The sequence below is a fragment of the Limulus polyphemus genome, unplaced genomic scaffold, assembly GCF_000517525.1.
Source record: "Limulus polyphemus unplaced genomic scaffold, Limulus_polyphemus-2.1.2 Scaffold720, whole genome shotgun sequence".
Classification (NCBI taxonomy): Eukaryota; Metazoa; Arthropoda; class Merostomata; order Xiphosura; family Limulidae; genus Limulus; species Limulus polyphemus.
This window is the reverse complement of record NW_013666330.1, coordinates 25993-41160: the sequence shown is the minus strand read 5'-3', so window position 1 is coordinate 41160 and position 15168 is coordinate 25993. Positions and strand designations below refer to the sequence as shown.

The window sequence follows — 15168 nt, the reverse complement described above, 5'->3', positions numbered from 1 at the left end:
GTCCTGGATTCAAATAGATTTATAAGGTGAATCAATGGTAATTTTGAGATAGATTTCCAAGCCTATGTTCAAACAATAAATTGTCTACTGGTTCATCTTATATGATTCCCACTTATATTTAGGTAAATTTTAATATTGTTTTTTTTTTCATCATTCTACATCAAGATTTCTAAACATGGTTTACGGAGTGTACTATCTACTCCTATTAGAGTACTATACTGTGACAGATGAGTTAGCAGGCTGCTCAAATATAAGGTACTCACAATTGCACTATTTATACCTGTAATATCCACAAAATCAGACTAATGTATTTGTATTAAATTTGTCAATTTTTCTGTTGTTTGACTCTAGTTTGTTCATTAGGTGTAACTATTTACCTTCATTAACATATCTAGTTATTTTTGAACATCCAGTTTATGATACTAATGATAACCTGCAAGACACATACAGACCAAATACATTCTTGCTCATACCTATCATATTGTAGACTAACAATGAGATAATACATGTATAGGGCTCAAGAAATAACCTCACAAAGGATTTTGAAACATTGGTTAAAAGTAAATGTACAGCTAATATAAAGATATTTTGCATGTCCATTATCTGCTGTTAAAAAATCATTCTACATTCAGCACACCATCTTTTCAGGTATGGTTGTGTTTCTACTTAGTAACCCAGTTTTTGAAAATAGATACATTAGTAAACTGGAGTTGGATTTGAAAAATACAATAACACAACTTTTACAGTAGGTTAAAAGTGTGTTCTACTGAGATCAGTGAGCACTGCACAGTTTTTTTATAACCATTCTTTTGAAGTGAGTAATAAGTAAACACTGTTAGAAAATTTGAAATAGTGTCATACTTTTATTTCAACAATACATCAGCTCAATACTCTTCCACAGCACATAGCCCACTTTCTGCCTCTGTGTCACAGAGTTGCAGGTTCATGATATACAATTTGTCCAAATCTAATAATTTCATATGTAAAAATGAAGTCAGCAGATCCTGCAGAAACAGAATTCAGTATGATCTCTCCTTTAAATAGTCATAAGATGATTTGGAATTCAGTATACACAACTTTAGTATTATAAATATGTGTAGTGGCAGTATGTTGTTCTTTATAAGTGCTTAAGTTAAAGTCTATATGAATAGATCTCCATACTAATAATTTTCTTGCTTTTTATATTTTATTATCTTAATATTAGAAAAATGTATACTATAAACATTAATGGAAATATCAAAAATTCTTCTAAAAAAAAAGTACCACCACTACCACCAGGGAATGCTTTAACCATAGCATGCTCCACTTTACAGGAATCTTTCCCATGAGAAAGTTCATGTGACACCCTATTTGAATGGCACGGTTCAGTTGGTAACTAGAGCAAAATTAAGGAACTTACTGACTCCCTTGACCAGCATTCTATATTATGTATGGAAATTTTGAATTTTTTTTTTATATCAAATAAGGGAATAGGCAACATGTAGTATGCCTACATACCATGTTCTTTCATTTTGATGGCTAAAGTTTTGTTTGTCCAATATAAACATTTTACATACATTGTATAGAATTTCATAAATACTTCACCTTCTATTTCTTTACTTAAAACATCTTTGCCATTCGAAATATTAATTGATTTCTAAGCAACACCCAAAATATTTTTGAAAAAGCTTAGATAGTTTACCACTAATTTTTGGACAATAAAACTATGTAACAAAAAGGCCATGTTATGCAATTTAAGCAAAACATACAATCTAAGAGAATAAAAGCAGAAAGGAACCAATTTCCTTCTGATATCAGCTGGTATACATCTCACTTATTTTTAAGGTTTATTTAATTTGTGCTAACACTTTATTACTAGGTTTATTTGATGGTTTTTACTAACTGCCATCATTCAGTAAATCATTTGCTCCCATTCTCATACTGATCAAAATTCATCTCTACAACATTATTACCTTTACCTGATTTCATAATTATTAAATTCTTATTGTCTTTCAGTTCATTGAAAACTACATTCATCAAAGTTCAGATTCATTCTACTACCTGAATTAGTTCTAAGTGCATTTCACGTATTCATCATTAACATATCTTGAATAAAACCATCTAGTTTTGTAAATGTGATTCAATTTCCATAATAACATTTAAGTTTAGATTAACATTAGCACTAACTGAAAAATTTAAGACCAACTCTAAAACCTCTCCATGGGTGTGAGCTAACTGAAATCCACATACATTTCCACCATATTAGGTGAATCAATTTTCACAAATGTGTCGTCCTCATGCTTACATTCTTTGACTTTAAAAGAACCACCCGAGACTTCTCTTAAGTCTACATAATTTAATATCTCTCCCTCAACCAGAGAAACCTCGGTGGCAGGAATTTCATGTAGAAGATCCAGGATCTCATTCCAGTGAAACTTACATGGGATGTAGCATTTAAAGATTTTATTATTACACTTTACAGTTTCCAAACTGGACAACAACTGACCAAGTTAGGACAGGCTACATCATCAGCAGAAACCCCATAGTTAATGATGGTACTTCTTGTTGTGTAACTGAGGAGTCTGTTGAGCCTTCTTTTCCTTCACCCTTGATGCATCTGTTTTCAAGACCAGAGTCCAATAGATCTTCAGCAGATAGCTTCAAGCCCCACTGACCGTGACTGGAGCATTGATGTTCTTTGGCATGTCATCATCACCATTATTCATTTTGTTACCTACATGTGCAAGTTTCTAATATGTTCAATTTTCAACTTGTTCAGCCACTGTGGATGCAATCACGATGGACTTTTTGACAGCCTTTGTTGAGGCACATCCATCAATCAAGCCTAAAGATGGTGTGGCAACACTAACAAAATAGATATGACGTTGAGAAAAACAGTAGTGACAGTAGTAGCCTTCCATCAGATCAGAAAATCAAGATTAAGGACTCCCACTTCAAACAAGAAAGGTCCCATAGTTTGATTTGAGAATAAAAAAAAAAAGAGATAATCAATTAGTGTGTGTGTGTGTGTGTGTGTGTGTGTGTGTGTGTGTGACTGTTGCTGGTAAGATGGTGCTGCCACTCTGAAACCCTAAGTCTCTTTGACTGCTCATAATTTCAAACTGATATAAGTTCCATCATAGGACTGTATATTTGGATACAGCAGATTCTGTACTTTCCAAGAATGTATGCAACACCTCCAAGAAACAATTACTGTAATTTTTTGTTTCTTGCTCTGCCACCCAAAAACACATCTTCACCTCTGGTTAAAGGAGAAAAATCCTATGTTAAATATAGTTTCCTTTTTGAGCTTGATGCCAACTAATTATACTCTGTTCAATGTTGTAATAAGAGAAACCTACTAGCTTCCAAGTAAAGACAGTAGAGCCATTTTTCAACTATGGATATTTAATGTCATTTATTCTGTGTAACCTTTAAAAGTACTTTATAAGAAGCATTTCTTATAATTTTGTCAACTTGAGGTAATCTAACTGTTGCATGAAACATTAATAATGTTTTGAATGGCACAATTACTATTACAATTTAAATCCAAAAGAAGAGTATTTACTTTGAAATGTTATTTGATGAAATCCTGAACTGGTTGAAGATACAAAATACTTGAGATGCTTTCCATCCATTGAGTGTCAAATGTAAATCACCAGATTTAAATGTGAAAGGCAATTTAATGAAATTCCAAAATGGTTAAAGAAGACAAATACTTGAGGTTGTTTCCATCTGTTGAGTATCAAATGAAGATTACCAGCTTTAAACTGAAGAATTTAAAATATGCAACATATGCCTAATCCACAAATGTAGTAATAAAAGTAGAATACTCACAGTTCATTTTCTCCTTAGCTCATATTTAGCATATGCAAAGAACCTTATGCTAAATTTGATTATAAATCCACATACCTATAATATTATAGCATGAATAGCTATTTATTTATATATATACAAACATGTTTCAGTTGGCACTAGTCAGTCATCATCAGAATAACAGTGTTACAATATCCACTGTTTTGTTGTTATTCATAAGAAAACACAGTAATGCGAGAGTTTTCACTTTTCTGCACCACTTCTTGTATTTCCCTCTTTGTTTTTAAATTTCTTTAAAATACTCTTATAGAAACTATTTATTAAACTTTATGTAAACCTTCCATTTAAAACAAAATATTTGAGATAATTTAATTCTTTATCTACTTACTCCTAGTCAGAACAAACATTTAAAACTATATATATCATAGTCTTAAAAACACCTATTCTTTGTGAGTAATGATGATTTTAAACAGTAATGAGGAAACAAGTGAACACTTTTGTCTTATTTAACTTTGTATGTTAATATAACATCCTAAAATGAAAACAATTTATGTTATTGTTGTTCACCTGGTAACTGAATTGTTGGACTAATACCATTCACATGATCCAAGGATATTTTAGTTGCATTATCACTAAGAATTTAAACATACCTATCATCAACATAAGGTTGAAATACAGTGGGAAAAATAGTTGCATTCTCCAACATAATTTTTTCTGCAGCTCTGCCCTATGTAAATGTAATACATTTATTTATATAAATAGTGGCAAAATAGTGGATATTGTAGCACTGTATTATCCTGATAATGACAGGCTCATCCCAGTCAAAATATGTAGATTGTCTGTTTGTTTTTTAATATTTTTAGAATTCAAATTAATTTAAAAACAGGTACTTACCTCTCAAATATGTAAGGTCTTTCCTTGATGAGTTGCTCTTATTCTTACAATGAAGATATAACTAAATTTCTGATAAATGTCCTTGACACAACAGTTCACTACTCTCCATCCTTCCATGTGACTTATTGTGCTTGCATCATGAGGACATGTATAAGTTTAGCTTTCCAACTATAATCCAGATTAGGGAATTGCAGTCATGATGAACCAGATTGAAGGATCAATTTAACCCAAATATCTCAAAGCAAATGGTCCCACAGATTAATCAATGATCCGGGACAATCCTCGACCAGTCCAGCTGAGAGATTTGTCCAGAACAATGATTGAATGGGTTATGAAGACAAACACCTTGCTCACTAATACTTTTAGTCACTCTTTAAGGTTAAAAAGAATGAGTCAAAGTAGTTGGCATTGACTGAGAAGTAGATGAGTGAGGTAAGTTTGCTGATTGTCTAGAAAGGTATGACTGCCAGAAGTAAGTCAAAATGTTAAAACCCTAATCTGCTGCTACTGGCATGCTTCTCCAAAATGGGAGATTAATGCACTGAAAGTTGAGAGGAGGGAGGCAAGTACCTGGTAGAAAAGCATGATGAGCAAATATGTCAAAGGAACATAAAAGCCACATAAAACAAAAATACACCAGTGGAGCCACAGTTAAGGAAGACTGCAAGGTAAAATTTTGAACTTAACTATAAGAATCAAGAGAATGAGAGTAACTGGTAGCTAATAATTACTCTGAAGAAGTCTCAAAATGACTCCACACACACACAATTTAACTGAGGGTCAAAAACTTAAGTATATTAGGTAGAGGCTAAAAGGCTAGTAACACTTAGTTATTTTATAGAGGCATCAGCATTCATCCAAAATTCAGAATGTGGAAAACATAAAGATTCATGAACTGAACTCTCCAACATGACATTAACACCTTCAGACATAACAGCAATTAGCTCACAATTTAAAATAGAACATACCTGACAGACAAAGAAATCAAACTGGCGAAAGGTTCTTCAGAGTTATGATTAGCTGATGAATCCTGCTCTTTAGACAATGAATATAAATCGACCCAAGCAAAAGATCTTTTATTATTATTATTATAATCATCATCATGAGAAATGGGTAGAGCTTTTGCAACTCAACATCAACCAGGGAAACCAGTACACAAAACAGAATTAAACATCTGAATACATAGATAAATATAGGCCGACAATACTGACACATGAAATCCATGTATGCTAAAACAGACTATCAACAGAATAACCCAACTAAAAAACACTGTTCATATTTCAGAGGTAAGTACTTTGGCCTGTTTTGAATTAGTTTTTTAATAGTGTATGTTTTTTCTCTATGTTTATGTATTTATTTATGCTTATAATATCATACATATGATGGTTTTTACACACACCTAAATAATTCTAATATTACATAAACAGAGAGCTATGGATACCAAAGTCCACATATTCAACAAAAGCCATGCTTGAAGAAAAATTGTAAAATTCAATACATACATGTCATTTATCAGTGTACTATTACAACAATTGTTTGTAGTTTAAACACAAAGCTACACAATGGGCTATCTGTGCTCTGCCCACCATGAATATTGAACCCAGTTTCTAGCATTGACTATCACAACAAAAAAACTAAAATATAATGCTTGATATAGCTGTATGTTCAACCTACCTGTGGTGTAAATGTGACAGAAGCTGTTGTTCTTTCAACAGGTTCCATTACAACAACACAACGAGGCTCATCATCCTCTGGTAACTGACGTGCCCATACAGATACAGGTGTGGTATCTCCCACAGCATCAATCAAATCAAGCTAAAACAGAAATACGATTGTGACTACAGAAGCTCAGGTTCACATGTGTACAACCAATATAGAAGTTGTATCTCCCATTAAGTCAATGAAAGTTACCATTTTCCTTACCTGAAAATGTATTTCTGATATATATATATATATATACATATAAATACATATACTCATCTTTTCACACAATTAAGTTATCTACCCCATGCATCTGCCTTAGAGATTTGGATGCCACTAGATTTAGTGAACTCCCATCTAATCTCATGAGAATTTGCATAAACTGCACTACTGCATAATGACATCATTATGCAGCAAAAGCCCTCAACCAATAGAAAGACAACACAACCCCTTGTGCACTAGCTTCCTCTACACATTTGCACTTGTGAATCTTCATACTTTGATGAGGCAAGGAACAAAAGGTGCACTAGAAGTAGGGGGGATGTGTGTGGGGGGAGGGAATATGTATAAATACATTTTCAGGTAAGGAAAATGTTAATTTCTTAGACAATACCACACCTCTTCACACAGTTAAGCTAGAATCCCAAGCTGAATATAGTGGAGAAATCAGTGCAAATATTTACCTAGATGAGATCCCTTCAGAAAGCATCCAAAGGAAGCCCATGGAGTATGACATCCACTGGCAGGAGTACATCCATAGGAGACTGTACCTTATCTCTTCCAAGATATACTATTTGCCTGGGAATGAGGGAGAAATAAGCAAATACTGATGGGCAGAATAAGAACATGGCCATCCGAGTACTTGCACACAAGAGGTCAGAGAGCCAATATGTGTAGCATGGTTGGAGCTTGTTCTGACAATACCTTGTGTTCAACCCCAACTCTACTGTCAGACTTTATTGGACTGACACCAGTTGCAGGAGGAGAACACAACAGCCATGCCATAGAGAGTAATGTGGTGTGTGCACACCTCAACTCAACTGAACAGTCATCTGCTGCAGAAGGAGGGCATGGTTTTTTAGTGTGCTCACTTCAACTCAACAGACACAGGCCAGAGGAGACAGGCACAAGTGGCATGTGGTATAGCTATATGAGGAATGACCTGTGCTACACTGACACTACATCATCACCTTACTTTCCCACCATACTGGCAACCCTTATTCTAGCCTAGTGGTTAGGTCCCAATCAGTGAGAATTCTCCATGATCTCCAACCCAGTGGCTAAGAACTGGTAAGTGGCAAGGGTCTCCTGTGCTCAACTAGAAGAAAAAAGGGGGAGGGAATTTGCAGGGGGAGATCTGGAGAAAATGTCTGGATCCCCATCGATCCTTCAGCCAGAAAGATCTTTTACTGTAGACAATGTAACAGGTGACCAAGTAGTCCTATTTGAAAAGCTTGCAAGCAGGAGCCAGGGAAGTAGGCAGAACACAACCTGGTGCAGGCTATTTTTTCATGATAGTCCATGAAACAGGTACAGTCTGGATTGGACAGCAGTCAGATAGATACATACACCACAAGGATACCTCAAGTGGTCTTGTGGAACACCCAACTCCCAGTAGGCATACATGGAATAAGCATTATTGGTATGTATGTTTTCCATTATTCTGGCTCAATGCAGATTTTCTGGAAAAAAGCATACCCTGAGAGGCACCACCTGGCAGGATCCTATAATAGAATACTCTAAAAAAGAAAAGGGAAAAGTACTCACCAGTCTAGAGACAGTGGGTAGACCATAAAATGGTGAATGGAGGCAGGCAGTAACCTTCAGAAGATGAGATGGTCAGATGGTAAAGATAGTGGGTAACAAAGGTGTAGGTAATAGTCTACATGCCTGCCTGAAGGATCTTGTCCAGCGACCATTGGATATGAGAAGTAGAGGAATGAGAGAGGTGATGAATTTGATGGGAAGAATATGGAACAGTCTGCAAGCATCAACCCCCAATGAGGAGTAGACTAAACTCAAAATTAATCAGACCCAACCTGTAAGTGTAAAAAAAGAAATGTCCCTGGAGGAATCCCAGGGAATTGAGTCAATAACAGGAGCTTAGAAAGTGTGAGGTAAGAGGTAAGTAACAACAAATGGCATGAACAGGACACAATAGTCTGTCTGGGTTTGACTGATTGTAGAGGTGAGAAATCGAAGGAAAGAAAATAGGAATGAAAGAATGATCAACTGCTTGAGAGGCCAAGTCTTGGGGAGGAAGAACTGGTCAGAATAAAGAAGAATATAAGAGTAATGGAGGAGGGTATGGGAAGAATCGATAGCATAACTCTCCAAACAACAGTGATCACAGGAGAAATGTAAGAAGAAATAGGTCTTGAGAGAATGTGGTATAATGTGCAAGTTGCAAACAGCTTGAAAAGTTCATGGGTTAGAGTGAACAGAATGACACTGAGGTCTCAGTCAGGCATGGGAGCAGGACAAGGGTCTATGGAGAAGGAAGGAATGGAGCAAGGTGGAGAGAACTAGGGAGGAAAACAACCTGCAGTATTGAGAAAGGAGGCTGCATGATAACCAGCAATGGTGGAGACAGTTAATCCACAGTCAAACAGACAGGCAAAGAAAAGAGGTGAGAAGGCAGACAGTAAAACAGTCAGGAGAAAGCCGATGAAAGATGGACCAACTGCAAAAGACATACCACTTAAGCTGGTAGATGGACAAAGTGGATGGACAACAGGAATGAGAAAGAAAAAAGCTATACATTTTGAGAGTTCAGTGCTATGGGCAAGGGATTAGACAAATCCCAACGTGAAGTAAGATGGACAAGATCCCATATGGAACAGTGATGTGCAAGGTTGAAGCAAAAGATAGGATATAATAGCAGGGGAAGAACAGGTTGGGTTGTCAGCCAGTGTAAAAAAGGGAATCAAGGTTGAGCTGGCTAGATGGGTGCCACTAATATGATGGAACAAGGAAAGTCTTGAATCAAGGCTAGAACCAGGGTAAAAGACAGAGAAATGGGTATGTATAAAGGAAAGGTGAGACCAGTCCTGTCTGAAAACATCAGCAGCCAGAGCCTAGGGATGAGGAACAGGAGACCAAAAGAGAGAAAGCTTGGAATTGAGAGGGAGGATAGCAAGATATCAATATGTAGCCTCCAAGAGAAAGCACACCCAACAGAAATCCTGAGGGTGAAGTGACCTTTCTGTGGGCAGAAAATGATCTGGCTGAGACAGGCAGTCTGCATCCAAGTTTATAGAACCTGGTTCATGGCATGCACTAAGATGAACCCATCAAGGATTGGCCCAATAAAGAAGGTCCAGGGTTTGAAAGCAAAAGGTACAGGATCAGGTACTCTCTTGGCAGTTGATATAGGAAACAAATGTGGAAATGCCAGAATGGATCACAATGATACGATCCACAAGGAGGAGTAAGAAATGGGAGCATGCCAAATGGCCTGCAAAAGGTTCAAGTGCATTGATATGGAAAAAGGACTCCTCCTGGCTTCATGTAACTGATGTGAAATTGTCATTCAGACATGCTCCCTAACCAGAGAGGGGCATCAGTGAAAGGTGCAGATCCAGTTTTGGTGGAAGTAATGGAACATCAATGGTGGTATTGGATCAGTCCAGCCACCAATATAGATCCTTGAGTAGGGGAGGGGACAGGTAACTATTGAGGTCAAAGGTACCCATGAGTGGTTCCACTGATTTTGTAGGGACCATTGGAGAAAGTACATATGTGTAAGACCCAAGGGGATAAGCAATTCCAGTGAAGTCCCTAAAAGCGATAAAACCTCTCAAGCAGTAGCCGTAATGCAAATCCTGATGACTAGTACTTCCATAACTTGCAAGATGATTGGGAGAAAGCTGAGCACAGCTGAGAAAGAAGTTGAAAAATACTCCCAAATAAACTCCCAAATGGAATGGTTGACAAAACACCTCCTCCTCAAGACAATGTAGATATATGGGACTGGATGGAGGAGGAAAGGAAATAGGATGAGGGCTGAGAGGGGGAGGAGAAGAGAACTGGAGAGAAAACCCATTGGTAAGAAGTAGAGTAATCCCTCTGTCTATGTAAAAGTGTGATCACAGGTGTACAAACTGTGACAGACAGGCCCACATGGGACCATACTCAACTTGGTAGGCATTGAAAAGTCTGACATCAAGTAGAAAAGGAAGGTCAGAGAGTGGGAATGAAAGACATGGAACAGAGGGACAAGGTCAAGGTACAGATATGGAGGATTGGGTTTGGGAAAGTGTAGAAATTAAAGATGAAAGCAAGGATAGATGATAGGCAGCCTCTGCCCATGATTCAATATAATCAGAAATACCCCAAAAAACGTCAGGGCAAAGAAATGGGTCTAGTCAAAGATCTTGTAGAAAAGTAGAAGGAAGTTGAACCAATTCCCAACGACAATGAGCCAAGTGAACAGGGAAAAGGCAGAAGCATGGGGAAGATAGCTTAACTGTGTGGAGAAGTGTGGTATTATCTTGAAACTAAAAATGTGTAAGCATTAGACAGTAGAAGAAAAACATAACATTAATTACTTACTATTTTTCCAGATATCACAACCAACTCTCCATTAGATTCTAATTCAGTTTCAGTCAGAATATACTGGCCTTTTCTCTTTGAGAAAAAATCACACAATTTCTTGCCATGCAGTTCTGAACCATTAACACCAAACAACTGACAAGCCATTTTGTTTGCAACAAGAATCTGAAAAAATAGCAAACATAATTAGGAACATATATTAATGAAAATAAGTTGAGATATATTAAATTCCTCCCTTAAAATGTAATAGTAAAACATAAGAGAAAACGTTTGTTTCTTCCTCAAAAAATAATCTGTCTATGAAATTCCCTGGTCAATTCTGAAAAGGAAAAAATGAAATAAAAACAAGCCTAACAGTCCAGTAATAGTTGATTCCAAAGAATCTGATAGGTAAAGGTAATAAAAATTAGACAAATTAATTACTTTCTAAACCGCAATACAAAATTCTTATTTAATAATTGTTACAATTTTGCTTCATGATCTTTTTGACATTATTAAAAGGATTTACTTATTTTCTAACCATCAGAATAATTTACATATACATTTGAATAATTTACACTTGTTATATAATATATAATATATAACAAGTGTATTTACTATCAAAATAATACACTTTAAAAGTTAAAAGATTAGAAACATTTTTATTCTTAGGATATCTATAAAAATTATAGAAATTATAGAAATTCCTGATTATTGGAAAATTGACAGTTCAATTATTATCTTTACAAAGAAAGGGTCTAGAGTTTTCCAGACCTACTTTAGTAGCTCTGGGAAATTCTAGCTTCTAGAAATTTATGAAAGCTTTTAGAAAGACAGCATTTAATCATTGATTCTCAATATGGCTATAAAATTTAAAGCATTTTCTTGTCTTACTAATTTCCTGAAGATTTTTGATAGTTAGAGCCTCTATCTTTTTGGATGAGAGTTATCAGTCTACACTGTACATATTTACTTTGGGCAATTCTTTGCTATTGTGCTTCACAAGTGATTAATCAGTAAGTTGAATAATTATGGGATTGGAAAAGTGGTGAACAAAAACGTTTAGTAGTAGTAGAAAACAAATAACAATGATAGATGGGTATAATGGGAATTTTTGTTCATTATTTTTTATGTTAATGACTTGGATAGCATCTTGATTAATAATATCTCTGAATTAGCATTGATATTAAAATTTTGGAATGATCTGATTTGGCTGAAAATGTTTCTCTTATCTAAAAGGGCTTTAGCAGTCTTAATGAATGGGCCAAATGTAGAAATTTGGAAAGGTTTTTAAGTCATTTCAATAAGGACCAAAAGCTCAGAGTTTTGAACTTATTTTCTCTGAAGCACTGAAAAATTAGGGAGAGGACTTGATTCAGGTGTTCAAAATTGATAGAGGTTTGGAAAGTCTTCTTATACATCATCTAAGTGATAGGCTAGAAAGATTGGAAATAGAATCTTAAATATTAAGGGCAATAGATTTAAGCCTTAGAAGTTTCCTCCACTGAAAATATATTTCCAATTGGTACTTACCTCCGCTTACACACACATATAGCTATTCTCATTCAGTGCTACCCTCTATACACAAAAACGTTTTTCACATGCCACAAGCCTTGAACTCCCACTTACCCCCCAATTAACGTGGTTCACAGCATCTTTGCATGTAAATCGTCATGTAAACCATAATCAATAGCAGTGCAACACACCTTCCTGATGCATGTGACTCCCTCTATTCGATATTCTACTGAACTGTCACTTTGAGATTAAGCAGAAAGGAAGCACTGGGTTTAAGTGGGGAGGAATAGTGGGAATTAAAGAGGTAAGTACCGATCGGAAACATATTTTCAACGTAGGAAAATAATAACTTCTGATATGGTATCCTAACTCCTCTCACACACATAGCTAGAATCCCATAATGAATGGATGGATGGACCAGTGATAGGGATATAGAGAAGTATCCTTCAAAAGTGTCCAAAGAACACCCTGGAAGTGTGAACCCCATTAGGAGAGGAACAGATGTGGGAGACTGCACCACTTCTGTACAAGGTATATTATTCACTGAGTGTGGAAAGAGGTGTTCTATACACGGGTGGAAAATAGAAGGAGCACATACAAAAAAAATAAAATAAGGATGTGTCCCCTGGCGTAGAATGGCTAGGGTGCATCACAATGAATGCAGCCAGTCAATGAGTCCAAAACCAAGCCACATTAGGCATAAATTTTCTGATCCATGGTAGGAGGAAGGTCCACATTGTCTTCACCTCAAGTTGAACAGAAAGAAAGGATATATGTACCCAACCGATCTACAAAACATGACATGTGCACAAATCCACAACCACAATCAGTCATCCAGAAACCCAACCTCTGAATGACAGTAAGAAAGGATATGACAGTGTGGCAGTTCATAGCAAATACAAACCTTATCAGATTGGTTCTACACTGTGGAATATTCACCTCAAGTAGTAAAACTCCCATAGGTGGAGTGCCAGAGGAATAATCATTGCCCGGAGCAGTCTCATTCTTTGGATAGGACCACACAGAAGCTGGAACACATGTGAGCGCAACCTCAACCTCTGGGACCAACCATGCAGAGGTGGAGATTATGAGGCTAAATTATAAGAATAAGGGAGGATAAGGAAGCATGACTAGCACATCTGTGAAGTTTTATATTGATTGGTCCAGCTCCAATCCAAAAAACACTCACCAGGAACTGACATCCAGGTGATGATACAATGAGGGATACCAATCGGAGGAGTGAACAGCAATGTGAAAAATCTACTTGAAAGCAACATCATCCTCCAGATAGGACTGCATGAAAGCTGGAGCACAACATCAACCTCTGAGTCCTACTGCACAGAAGTGGATTGCCTCTGTAAAAGATGCACAACCTCACCTTCTGGATAGAACTGCACAGAAACTGGGAGTGGAACACCAACCATTAGGTCCCACTGTGCAGAAGTAGTTTGTATCTATTAAATATATGCAACTTCACCCACTGGATAGAACCATACAGTAGCTGGGTACAACATCGACCACTGGAACCCATCACATAGACATGGAGTTCGTGATCTGAGGATCGAATGCCCTCTACACCAGCAAATAACCACTGCCCTACTCTCCACTGAAGTGAAAGAATCACATTCAGGAAGACTCCTCCATGGTTCACTACCCAAGTGGCTCGAAACTATAAAGTGGTAGGGACTCTCATACTCCACTAGAAGAACAAGAGGGATGAAAACATGGTGAAGAGTCCAGAGCAATACCATAAACAGTGCAATGGGTAACCATGAAATCTCAATTTCGAAAAGCAGACCACCTGACTTATTCAATCAAAGAGATGGTAGGGAAAAGCAGCTATCCACTTCTGTTTTAACTGTGTAAGTTAATGGGTTAGTATGGTTCAGAATGGGCTATATTAAAGAAGCAAATAGATCATGAGGAAAACCTACTAGCAATCTTGTGGAATACCCCATCTCTACAGTGTGCATATTTGACCATGACTATACATCAAGATTGTTGGGATCAGCCAATGCCCAAAGATAACTTTGGTGGGACATCCCATAAAGACATAAATATTCCAGTTGGTCCAGCCCTGACTGAAAGCATCCACTGCAAGGGTCTGAGGATGAGAAACCTGAGACCAAAAGAGAGGTAACATGGTGTTGAGGAAAATGGCAAATACATCCAGATGAGGAGTACTCCATTGATTGCAGAACCACTGTAAAACCTCAAGGTCGAGGAACCGCTCCATAGAATAAACATGATTGGGTCAGTTAAGACGATCAGCCATAAGGTTGAAAGCACCCAGAACATGACATGCAATTAAGACATATCCATAGTGTGTGAGCCCAATAAAGTAGTTCTAAGGTTCAACCAAAAAGGGAACAGAAATGGGTGCCATCTTGTTGATTGAGATAGGTGACAACCTTGAAATTGTCTGAGTGGATCATGATGAGTTGGCTCCATACAATAGTAAGAAAATGATCTAAAGCATGCCGTATTGTAAGAAGCTCCAAAATGTTGATATAATACAACATTTTGTTCTCAGATCGTTGACCGGAAGTAACCCACGATTGACCCATACCTTTGGAGAGAAGCATCAGTGAACAGATGCAAATCCAGACAGGGTGGAAGAAGTGGTACCCCCCATCATTGTATTGTCCTTGTTCATCCATCAATGAAGATTGCCTGTAAGGAAGGAGGATGGGTAATTGTGGAGTCCAATGGATCCCGAGCAAGATTCCA

General features: G+C 36.8%; 1 protein-coding gene across 2 annotated transcripts in view; it reads right to left on the bottom strand.

Annotated features, from left to right (window-relative positions):
- Positions 1-15168, bottom strand: part of LOC106460158 (PAS domain-containing serine/threonine-protein kinase-like) — an 88148-nt gene that overhangs the window by 47613 nt on the left and 25367 nt on the right. For both annotated transcript variants that reach the window (XM_022386809.1, XM_022386808.1), the window contains exons 4-5: positions 10945-11109; positions 6364-6504 (exon numbers count right to left, since the gene is read on the bottom strand). In XM_022386809.1, coding sequence (XP_022242517.1) covers positions 6364-6504; positions 10945-11109 — 306 coding nt within the window. The remainder of the gene's footprint in view (positions 1-6363; positions 6505-10944; positions 11110-15168) is intronic.